At 47.2% G+C, this 12363-nt stretch overlaps 1 protein-coding gene across 1 annotated transcript in view; it reads left to right on the forward strand.

Annotated features, from left to right (window-relative positions):
• Positions 1 to 12363, forward strand: part of LOC147445550 (uncharacterized) — a 121915-nt gene that overhangs the window by 56498 nt on the left and 53054 nt on the right. The window contains exon 8 of the mRNA XM_086525030.1: positions 110 to 222. Within this exon, the coding sequence (XP_086381156.1) occupies positions 110 to 222 (113 nt within the window). The remainder of the gene's footprint in view (positions 1 to 109; positions 223 to 12363) is intronic.

Here is a 12363-nt window from a genome sequence, read left to right on the forward strand (position 1 = left end):
TGAAATTATAAGAAAACAAATGTTTTTTTCATATTTCTCTTTGCCATTGAAGAGAAATGGGCATATTGTTTTGCATGAAACTGCAAAATGCTAAAAACGATTCAAACAGATATGAGAGAGAGAATGAGGATGAAGTTAAGGATGTCAAACAGTATCTTACGGAGGACATTGAGATCTTGGCAATTCTCAAAAACGGCTTCCAACTTCCTTCTTTTTTGAAATGTATGATACACTCTTTTGCTTCGCAGTACCACTTTGGTATGTTGAGCAAATGTATAAAGTTTTTCATGGAGAGAGGCAAGACAAGTTGATTGTGTAATTGAATAGTGCCCCAATCTATGCATTTACAATATGAGCCACATTGAAATCGGCTTGAGAGAGAAGAAGAATTTTTTTTTAGCGTCGTAGGAACAATCCCAAGAGACCTTAGAGATCTAGCCGCTGAGTCTTGAACTCGAGACCTCTTGTGTGTGTGTGTGAGAGAGAGAGAGAGAGAGAGAGAGAGAGAGAGAGAGAGAGAGAGAGAGATGTTATATTAAATGTCTTCAAAAGGCCAAAATGACCTACGAGACCAAACTGATACAATCTTGGTGGATCTAATCCAATGTCTGGGTACAAAAATAAAATAAAGTGAAGTGCAGTGAGAGACTAAAACCCAAGGATGTCCAGCGTCAGGCGTTGTCCGAGAAAGTCCTGCATCGGTTGTTGAAGAGCTTCATCAATGTCTACCTTTGTAAATAGTCATATTGGGCGTCTCACATGTCGTGCTAGAATAGTCCGGATCCTTTGATGGAGCTTCTATCGATGTCATGGTTGCCCTCGTAGACGTGGGCGTCTAGTTGTCACAAATTGGTGACATGGCATGCTCGGACACCCTAACAAAGTGGCAACAAACCCGGACACATACCCCAGATGCGCAGAAATGCTGACGTGGCAGAATTTCTGCAACCCATGCTGAAAAAGCTGATGTGGAAGTACCATACGGAAGATTCCGCTTTTTGCGCCGTAAAAAGCGCTGGCAGCGTACGAAAATTCCAGAATTTGCGTTGGACTGCTTTTGGAGCCTATTGCTTTAATTTTAGCAAGGCTTTGAGGATAACCTTATTTTTAGAAGCTTTTGGGGATCTGCTTTTGGGCATCCCTTGTAACCTTTAAATACATAGACAGGGCCCTCACTCCTCGGAGCATCTGGAGGCAGAGTTTGAGAGTGAGATCCTCCCACTCTCTTCTACTTTGAACACAGATTAATACAAAAAGAAGTACCGAAAGGGGCGCCAATCTTTGGGGCCAATACCTTTTGGCACGGAACTCCGGGCCGTGTCAGATAAATTGTGAATTGTGGACTGTTTTGAAGTGAATCTCTGCTGTGTTGCGGTAGAATCGTGACTTGGAGTGTCCAAGTTTGTTATAGTGGTATTAGAGCGCAGAAAGATTCTTCTTCTACAGAGGATCCGATCCTTTTTACAACGCACACAGCTTTTTGGAAAAAATCTTCGTGTCCTGACCCCAGAGTTATTAGCCACTCCCACCCTTCATACATCACGCATCGGGCGCGCTCCCGTCTTCATCGCTCTGTCTTACACCGCATAAAGCCATTAAGAATCCCAAATTACACATGGGTTCTTGTGAAGAATATGACAGAGATGACACCTCTCAGTGGGAAGGCAAAGAAAAGTAGAAGATCCGGCGTTGGAATTGAAGAAAAGAATGAAGATTTGGTCAAAAATTTTTTCGGACAAGTTTGCCAGAAAAGGAGTACAAACATCAATTGGAGATTGGCATATGTGTGAACAGATTGAGTAAGTACTCCAGGGACCCGGGATTGGTGATACACCTGAAGAAGTATCCGTTGATAATATTTACTCGAGATGGCGTGTAGCCATTGATGATTGCTTCTCCTCTCAGGTAGGGAGTAAAGCCGAAAAGACAGACGAGTGCAGAAAAGCAGAACCTGTACTTGCAAAAAGACATGGACAAGCGAAGCAAAAAGCAAAGCTTCGGAAAGGGCAAGAAAAAGGCAAAGAAGCCTAGATTTCGCCCAGTTTCTGACAGTTCTACAGAGGAGTCATCTTCAGACAGTTCGGACTTCGACGATCACAGATTTTACACAAAGAAGCATTTCTATAAAGCCAACCAGTATGACTTCCTCGAAGATAAAAGCAAGAAAGTTTGAGAATTCAAAGAAGGTGGGCAGTCAATTAAGTTTGAAACTTTTTCTGGATTTCGAGATGCTTTCTCTGGAGGACATTACTCAGAGCACTCCAAGATTCGGAGGGCTACCTCTTTCTTCAAGGGAAATGCTCGAACATGGTTCTATTGAACAAGGAAGCTCCGATTAAATGGTTGAAATTCAAAAGGATTTTTATTTCTTCTTGGCTGACTCGAGAGTACGAACGAGATATACGAACTGCTTGGAATCATTTTTGGATGACCAAGGGAGATTCTTTGGACGCTTATTGGGAAAGATTTTTGAACTCTTTTCTACCAGCCTCTTCATTTACGAAGGTCTTGTTTAAGGAACAAATTGAGCGGTTTTGCTGCGGACTTCATAAAGAGATCCGAGACTACTGCTTGGAAGAGAAGTTAAATTCTTTTGAAGAATTGATGGGTCATATGAAACGGGGTTTTACGATACATTCGGGAAATTTGACTTACCTTACTGATGAGATCTTGACTTAGCGAACCCAACAAACCTCTCACAATGAAAGTAGAAAGAGAAAGAGTTCCCAGAACAAAGAAAAGAAAGATACACGTCCCTGACAGACTCTTAGAGAAAGGGTTATCTATCTCAAAGAGGGGAAGTGTTTTGGATGCGGGGAACATGGACACATCTCTGCAAATTGCCCCAAAAAGGCACAGCAAGAATAGACTGAAGACATGCCAGAGAGTTCTAGAGCAGCAGAGGAATGTGGCAGAAAAGGCAGATGAAAACAAAACCGGTACCACATTGCGTGGGGCCTGAACCGAATAAGATGAACGAAAGTACAAACTTTGCCGCACTTAAGGCAAAGTGAAAGATCAGGAAGCCCTCATTTTCTTTGATGGAGGAGCCAGGCCAACTTCTTTTCAGTTGAATTGGCGGCTCGATTTGGAATTACGCCCGACAAGCTGAGGCCACAGGCGGAGGTAGTTCTAGCGGCACCCAGACGGGATGTTGCCATTACACCGATCATTGGCAAACTTCGTTTGCAATGTCAAGGGCATTTAGGGCACAAGGACCTCTACATAATGCCCTTGGGAGGTTGTGACGTCCTCCTCGAAATCCCTTGGTACCACAAGAACAATACCGTGGTTGACTATTGGGCTGAGAAAGCGACTTTGACAGATGAAGTGCACATAGATTATACTTGATAAAATTCAGTTTCTTTATCGATTTTTTGGAGAGAACTGAATAATGATTGAAGGTCGAATATGTTTTGACCTCAAAAAGAACGCCTAGATTTTCCCCTCACATGCTGATTGTTTCTTTGAGGGCCTGCCATGCTAGTTGCCACTAGCTCGTCCTGAGGATCATACCATTGATCTGATACCTGGAAGCACACCACCAAACCGGCCACCTTATTGTGTGAGCCGAGCCCAGAATGAAGAAATTATGAACCAAGTGAAAGACCTCTCGGAACGGGTCTTATCTAGCCGAGTACTTCACCTTACTGCTCTTCGGTGTTGTTGGTTTTGAAGAAAGACGGATCTCGGGGAATGTGCATTGATTACAGAGCTCTCAATAAAATCACTATCAAGAACAGATTTCCGATTCCTAGGATCGAAGATATTCTTGACCGACTACAGGGATCCTCTTGTTTCAGCAAGATTGGTTTGAAGAGCGGATATCATCAGATTCGAATCGTGCCGGGAGATGTCTACAAAACAGCTTTTCGGACGACCTTCGGTTTCTATGAAGTTTTGGTGATGCCTTTTGGCCTGACCAATGCTCCAACAACTTTTAACCGAATGATGGACAAGATTTTTAGAGAGTACCGATCTTTGTTGACACTTTCTTTGATGACATTATTGTCTTCTCCAAGGATGAGGCAGAACATAGACATCATCAGATACAGGGTCTTTCAACATTGCAAGATTACAAGTTGGTGATCAATGCCAAGAAGAGTGAATTTTTCCTACTGAAGATACACTTTCATGGACACATCGTCTCAGCAGCAGGAGTACAGATGGACCCAGCCAAGATTGAGACTATACATGATTGGCCCGATTTGAAGAATGTCCATGAAGTTAGAAGCTTCTTGGGCTTATGTTCTTACTACCAGTGGTTCATTAGAAAGTTTGCAGAGGTTGCTTCCCCTTTGCATATTTTGACACAAAAAGGAGTCCCTTTCTCGTGGGGACCCACAGAGGTGACTGACTTCCAGACATTGAAAGAGCAATGACTACAGGACCAATTTTGACTTTTCCGGATTTGCAGAAGTCATTTGAAGTATATTGTGATGCTTGTGGTCGTAGTTTGGGTGCGATCTTAATGCAAGAAGGCCATGTCATTGCCTATGAGAGTCGATTATTTTTAAGGCCGGAATTGACAGCACAGATATATGAGAAAGAGCTTTTGGCGGTAATCCATGCTCTTACTCAGTGGCGACATTACCTACTCGGAGCCGATTTTACGGTCTTCACTGACCATCAGAGTTTATGCTACTTCTTGTCACAGAAGCAGCTTTCGGAAAAGCAGATGCGGTGGGCAAACATCTTGTCACAGTTTCACTTCCAGATTGTCCATGTGTAGGGACATAAGAACTTGGTGGTAGATGCTTTGTCTCGGAAGCAGTTGGTTCTAGCTATTTCCGCGATACACCATAGAAGCTTCGAGGACATGGTCGATCAGTATGCCACAGATACAGATTTTTCAGATACATTCAGTCGAATACGAAATGGGGAGGTAGTAGCGGGATATTCCATTCGGGATGGCTACTTGATGAAGAAAACGATGTTGTGCGTTACACAGCCGTTGAGGGAAAAGGTTCTAACCGAATGCCATTGTCCACCAGTTACTCGTCACTGCTGCATTGATATCACTTTGAAAGGTGTAGAGCGATACTTCTTTTGGCCGAGACTCAAGAAGGACGTGGACGATTTTGTACGTAGTTGCTTGGTATGCCAGAAGGTCAAGTTTGACAGGCATAAAGCACAGGGATTGTTACAACCTTTACCCATTCCCACCCGCCCATGGGAAAGTATTGCAATGGATTTCATTTTTGATCTCCCGAAGACACAAAGTGGGCATAGTCAAGCCGGATCACTTAGCGAGACTATTCATTGCCCGGATTATATTCAGATTACATGGCATGCCTGAGACAATTGTCTCGGACAGAGATCCCCGATTCACGAGTTTGTTTTAGAAGGCTATTTGGGAGAACATTGGCACACGGTTTTAGTTTTTTGTCATCTTTCCACCCGCAGACAGATGGGCAATCTGAGATTGCAAATTCAGTCGTAGTGGATTTGTTGAAATCTTCTTCTTTGGATCGGAAGACTACATGGGAAAAATATTTTGCCCTTGGGTGGAATTTGCCTACGAAACACGATCCACTCTTTGATGGGGAAGGCGCCATTTGAGACTATTGAATTTGCTACGAAGGTTCCACCCTTCCTTGGCACAAAAGATAAGATTTTTTGAAGCCAACCAATTCATAAGGGACTTGGACTTGGTCTGGAGGCTTTAGAGAAATTTCAAGAAAGACATAATAAGGCAGCAGATCGACATGGTGGCAATTTGAAATTAAAGGAGAATGATTGGGTGCTCTTACGTTTTGAGAAGGCACGCCTGAGAAACAAAAAGGACAGGAGCGGCTTTTTCCAAAGCTTCGCATGAGATACTATGGACCTTTCTAGATAACTGAAAAGATAATTGGGTGAGTCTCTTGAAGCCTTTTAAAGGCGATGTGCCCGATGATGGGGAGCCAGATGAGCAACCCGAAGTGGAGGAAAGCGAGGAGATACTCGTTCAAGAACAAATATCGGCACATAAAGATAGAAAGATAAAAGGTAAAGCCATAAGGCGGTTCTTGGTTAAATTCAAGAACTATTCCACATTGGATGCGAAGTGGATGGAGGAGGAGGACTTGGCATATACTCCTCAGATTGTGAATCTTTACCTTGAAGCATTCGGTTTAGCATAGTCTACTTCGATAGAACCCCGATCTCAGCATGGGCGGAATTTGGTGCAGCGGGTATGCACAAGAGGGGAGTCACTTTGCTCCTTTGTCAACAAATTGCCCCGATTTTTGACACTTAAGTCATTGATGTCCCTATTGGGTTTCAGGGATACTGTGGGTTGCTGGCAGTATTCTGTTGTAATGACTTTAAAATTTGGAATTCTCGATAATGTGAAATTGATTTGTACTTGACTTGTTTAAGTGCAGGAACTGATAGACGAAATGACAGACGAAATGACTGTAGCATTTCGGTCTGATAAAATCTCTATAGACATGATTGCGACCAGGTTATGATTGTGTTCAAAGTACAAGAGTTACGACCAATTGATATTGTGCTAATTCTTTCTATCTTTTGTGGTGCGTATGCCCTATCAACTACCTTTTCTTTTGTGCTATTTTTTCCAATTTAACGCTTCTCTTAGTGCTAGGCTTCATTATGGCTGAGTCTGCCCTTGATCTCCGGAGTCATGACAGAAACTCAGCACGTTGAACTTTGTGTTGATGTATGCTCATGTGTGTGTGCGTGTGGTGTGTGTTGTGTTTGGGAGCATATGTTTGTACCTAGTTCTACACCCACTATTGGGCACTGACGACGTTAGTGGGGATGTCGTGGTATTTAGTCAATACTATGCATGATGGAGCTGATGGTTATATTGTTTCGTGGGTGACTACCATGAGTCCATACCTTGCACTTTCCTTCAAGGGTGAATCTGGGTATATCCTGGATTTATCTAGGTATATTTTTTAGTCGTATAGCGGACATGCAGACCTCACATTGTGAAGTTTTGGTCCGAGTTACGACCAATTGATATTGTGCTAATTCTTTCTATCTTTTGTGGTGCGTATGCACTATCAACTACCTTTTCTTTTGTGCCATTTTTTCCAATTTAACGCTTCTCTTAGTGCTAGGCTTCATTATGGCTGAGTCTGCCCTTGATCTCCGGAGTCATGACAGAAACTCAGCACGCTGAACTTTGTGTTGATGTATGCTCATGTGTGTGTGCGTGTGGTGTGTTGTGTTTGGGAGCATATGTTTGTACCTAGTTCTACACCCACTATTGGGCACTGACGACGTTAGTGGGGATGTCGTGGTATTTAGTCAATACTATGCATGATGGAGCTGATGGTTATATTGTCTCGTGGGTGACTACCATGAGTCCATACCTTGCACTTTCGTTCAAGGGTGAATCTGGGTATATCCTGGATTCATCTAGGTATATGATTGCAATAAGCATTAGTTAATCGGGCATCTGTGAGGTCCCGACTGGATCTAGATGCGATTGTTAAAAACGTTGTTGATTAATGGTCTGGGATTTGAATGAAGTCTGAATGGGATTTGTCATGTGATGTCCTGTGATGTGACTGTCGATTGTACATGTGCTAGATGTGTTGTTCCTAGTGCGTCGGTACTAACAATTAGTTTTTGCTAAGACAGTTTATGGCCTTTGTTTGTTTTGTAGGCGTAATCGAGGGCAATTAAATGCTTTCAAGAGGGGGGTATGTCACAAACTGGTGACATGGTATGCCCGGACACTTTGACGAAGTGGCAGCAAACCCGGACACACACCCCAAATGCGCAGAAATGCTGACGTGGCAGAATTTCCGAAACCCACACTGAAAATGCTGACGTGGCAGTATCATACGGAAGATTCCGCTTTTTGCACCGTAAAAAGTGCTGGCAGCGTACGAAAATTCCAGAATTTGCACTTGACTGCTTTTGGAGCCTATTGCTTTAATTTTAGCAAGGCTTTGAGGATAACCTTATTTTTAGAAGCTTTTGGATTATAGCTTTTGGGGCTTTGCTTTTGGGCATCCCTTGTAACCTTTAAATACGTGGGCAGGGCCCTCACTCCTCAGAGCATCTAGACGCAGAGTCTGAGAGTGAGAACCCTCCCACTGTTGTACTTTGAACACAGATTAATACAAAAAGAAATGCCGAAATAGGCGCCAGTCTTTGGGGCCAATACCTCTTGGCACGGAACTCGGCCGGCGGGCCGTGTCGGATAAATTGTGAATTGTGAATTGTTTTGTGGTGAATCTCTGCTGTGTCGCGGTAGAATCTTTACTTGGAGTGTCCCAAGTTTGTTACACTAAGCTCAATGGCTCTGTCAACTAATATACCTCTGGTATAAATGGCCTCTAAGTCTGCTGTGGAGCATGCTCATTTGGCTGTTGAGCCCTTGCTCTAAAGAAGTCAGTAATCTCCCTCTGTGAATGTCTCCCATTCCCTGATCTCCTCAAGAGACTCTCCGTGTGTGCGCAACTCTAGCAAAAACAACCTAAGGCATCTATGAACCTGTTATCTCATGACTCTAGCCAATGGTCCAAAGCCCTCTCTGAGTAGAGAATGAAAGCGGCCTCGTATCTTATAGTATACTGGACAATGACAAATGTGATGTAACTCTATCTTTGGCTCTATATGACACAACTGGCATATCCTGGCCGTTGTTGGTATTGTCCCAAATATATCGGTCTCAATCTCTAGCTGGTGCAATGATGTGCGCATCTGTCCAATAGCACATCGTATCTCATAGGATAAATGAGTGTCCATATAGACCGGTCTGATCACATATCCATCTTGTGTTAGTTGGAGAAGATGCTCTCTATAGAAAGCCATCTTTGTGCCCAACTCCTGTGTCGGATGTATCCATGTGCTCTTGGTATCTAGCTGAATCAAATCCTGAAGTATGAGTCTAGTGATCTCTATAGGTGTGAGAGATAGGGAGAGTGCGTCCAAGGAGTATTGGAACGGAGGCAGTCTATCCATGCTGAAGCCATGTGACTGAAACCATGATGTCATCTGCCCATACAGCATGCTGTGTCCCCCTGTAGCGTTAGCTGTCGAGATGATTCAAGGGCTAGCCGGGCATATCTATTTTTGGGAAGGTCCCATAAATTATGCATGAAAGATTTGAATCTAAAGATATTGATCTAGTAAGGGCCTCGACCACAAGAGGGGGGGCAGCTAGCTCGGCTTGAATAATCTCATGTGGCACTGATGCTTTAGCCTGAAACGGCAAAGAGATGATAGAGACTAGAGGCCTAAAGCCACATCTTTGTTCGAGGTTCCTGAAAATGAACCTGCGAACACATCTTCTCCAACCCCCCCAAGGCTGCATAAGCTCTCGTCAATCTAGTTTCTGTTGCTCTCCTCAATGACACCGGTCCACTAAAGACTACTTCAAGATAGGTGTATGCATAAGACAGACAACTGATTTGTTGACAACTCTTTGAAGAAAATATGTTTTGGGATAATCGATGCTCGCTGCTGCTCCTGCACGTTCCCCTCTCCCCCCCGCCTGCTCCTGCTCCCCCGCGCCATAGCCCCCCCTTCGCCCTCGTCCTCGCGCTGCCCCTGTTGCGCGTTGCCCGTGCCTGCGCACTGTCTGTCCACGCGCGCTGCTGAGCTTACACTGAGCCTGCGCGCAGCCCAGCCAGAGTGCAGCCCCGCCCGCTGCCCCCCCTGTTGTTCGCTGCCCGCTGCCTCGCCGCTCCACCCCCTTATCCCCCCCCCCCCCCCCCCCCCCCCCCCCCCCCCCCCCCTCCTCAGGCCTCGTTTGAATTGCCTGGCAGTGGATTCTCAGTTGGTTTCTCCTTGCCGAGCTCTCAAGCGTTGGCCTTCTCGTCCGCCCTTCTCCTTTAGAGCAGCAGACACTAATGGAGGCTCATGCTCCACCTCAGAGGGACTCCTCCGAAGCCCCCTCGCCCGACACCACTGAGCCCACCATTCGACTTGCTCTCTCACCGACAGAGAAAGCGATCCTAGCTGATGAGGTAGAGCGTTTGCAGGCGACCTCGGTCATTTGCAAGATTCTCAGCACCCGACCCAGCAGAGGAGAGCTGTGTGACCTTCTCCAGGCCCGCCTTCTCGCAGAGGTGGGCAAGATTTTGGATGTCCAGATCCTCGGACGGGGGTACTACCAGATCGAGTTCGAGACTTCCGAGATGGCCTCCAAGGTCATAGCTATGAGTCCACTGGCTATCCGAGCATCACGCGCCCACTTTCGACACTGGCGACACGGTTTTGACCCGACTTCGGATGTGCTCGTAGAGGAGGCAGACATCCCCATCTCAGTCTGTTTTCCGGGTTTACGGAGGGAGTACCTTCCACTGCTCTCCAGGATTGGCTCCGCCATCGGGACAGTTCTGGAGACACCTCATACGGCAGCATCAGTAGCTGCCAAGGCGGCCGGCATCCCTTCAGTTCGAGTTTTGGTCAGAGATACCCACATGCTCCCGAAGGTCATCCTTTTGCCTAGGGTGAGTGGGGGTTGGTTTAGGCAGAGTGTGGAGTACTCGGGTCTCCCGAACCAATGCTTCATTTGTAGACAGATGGGCCACCTAGCGAAGGCCCGTCCACGGAGGAGACCACGACCTGCACCTCAGCCTCAGCCCCAGCCTACCAAGGCTGGGCCGCAGCCTCAGCCAGCGACACAGCGCACAGATTCTGAGCCACCCTCTGAGCCTGGGGCTCCAGCGGAGGAGGGGTGGCAGCAGGCCCGTGGCCGTCGACGCCAGGGGCCACAGCGACCGCCTGGCACTCAGAGTGGCCCTCAGGTGCCTACTCAGCAGCAATGGGTTCCAACGGGGAACCGCTTTGGTCCTCTTGAGCAGGAGGAGCCTCCTACGCCAGCCTTCTCTTCCGTTTCACCCTCGCCAGCCCCTCCTCCTTCAGATTTCCCCTCTTCCTCCTCATCCCCTCCCCCGCCCTTTGCTCCCGCCCACTCCCCACCTCGCCCCGCTTCTCTTCCCCCCCCCCCCCCCCCCCAGCTCCTTCTCCCCCTCCTCCTGCTTCAGTACCACAGTCGACTCAGGAGATTGGTCCCTCGCCGGCGGCTAGGAGATCTCTTGGCAGCGCTTTTGCCACGAGTCGCCTAGCGAGAGAGGGTCAGCCCTTCTTGCGGCCCCCTTTGCAGATTCAGACATCTTCCCTTGCAGCTATCCCTCGTGGTCTGACGAGCATTGACCTCCGACGCCGCTGGGACTTCTTCGATTACGGATTCACTCGCTTTCTCGGCGATTCCGCAGCAGACCACGAGGCAGCCTGCTTCAGGGTCCACGCTCTGTTCCTCGCCGCTAGGGGGACAGAGGCCTTGGACTCAACAGTTGGTTTCTCCTTTCCTCTCTGCGGTAGGACCGAGACAGAGTGGTCCCTCGACTCAGTGGTGGGATGGTTGTATACACAGGTTCTCGAGTTCTCTCACCACATGGGAGAACTTGGAGTTACAGATTTGCTGCAGACTTTGTGGCCACTGGCCAAGTTTGCGGTGACACCCCCAGACTCAGCAGGATGTAGGTACATTGTGGTGTACTTTTTAGCTGATACACAGTGTTTGCCTTGCTATGTATACATACATGAGGACTCCTGGACAGAGGAGGTTGCTTTACGCTCGGCTCGCTCTGCTTGGGCTTGGGCCAGGCACTCACTACAGGCTCGCCTATCTAGAGGACGCTCGGATGCGGATTACTCCCCATCCAAGCCTGCCTCGAAGATAGCCCGTCTTGCTGCTGCTGCAGCATCTATTCTCTCTCGCTCCCCATGAGGATCGTCTCATGGAACGTGCAGGGATTAGGTGGGCCCCAGTTTCAGCGACAGCGGGGCCGATTGCAGCAGGAGCTTCAGCGTTGCCTTGTGGAAGGAGAGATTGATCTCCTTATGCTTCAAGAGCACCATTTGTCTGAGAGCCCCATCAGGCGCTGTGGTCAGATTTTGCGTGGACGTTATGATACCTTTTGGTCAGCTGCTTTTGGACCTGGAGGCATCCAGGGTGGGGTATGTATGACTATTGCGGACTCATTGCAGCAGGCCATTGTGGGCAGAGGGATTATTGTGCCAAGCAGGGCTCAGTGGATTACTTTGCAGGTTCAGGGTGGCCTTGTGGGCTTCCTGAACATCGATGCGCCCAATGTGGCGAGTGCTCGTGTAGAGTTTTGGTCACAGATTGTTGAGTCTTTGCCACAGGTTGACCAATGGTGTGTAGGAGGGGACTTCAACATGTTGGAGGACCCTTCTGACAGGATTGGAGGCAGCCATGCTACTGTGCATGGAGTCGAGTTAGCAGCTTGGGAGAGGTTGTGTATGACCTTGAGGGTCTCGGATACATGGCAGCATTCTGGCTTTGTGAGGCCTCGAGAGAGTCTTGCCTTCTCTAGATCAGACCGCAGAGTGGGAGGAGTGAATCTATCGTGGATAGATCGCTTC

The sequence above is a fragment of the Adiantum capillus-veneris genome, chromosome 12 (genome assembly GCF_014529385.1).
Source record: "Adiantum capillus-veneris isolate H3 chromosome 12, ASM1452938v2, whole genome shotgun sequence".
Lineage (NCBI taxonomy): Eukaryota > Viridiplantae > Streptophyta > Polypodiopsida > Polypodiales > Pteridaceae > Adiantum > Adiantum capillus-veneris.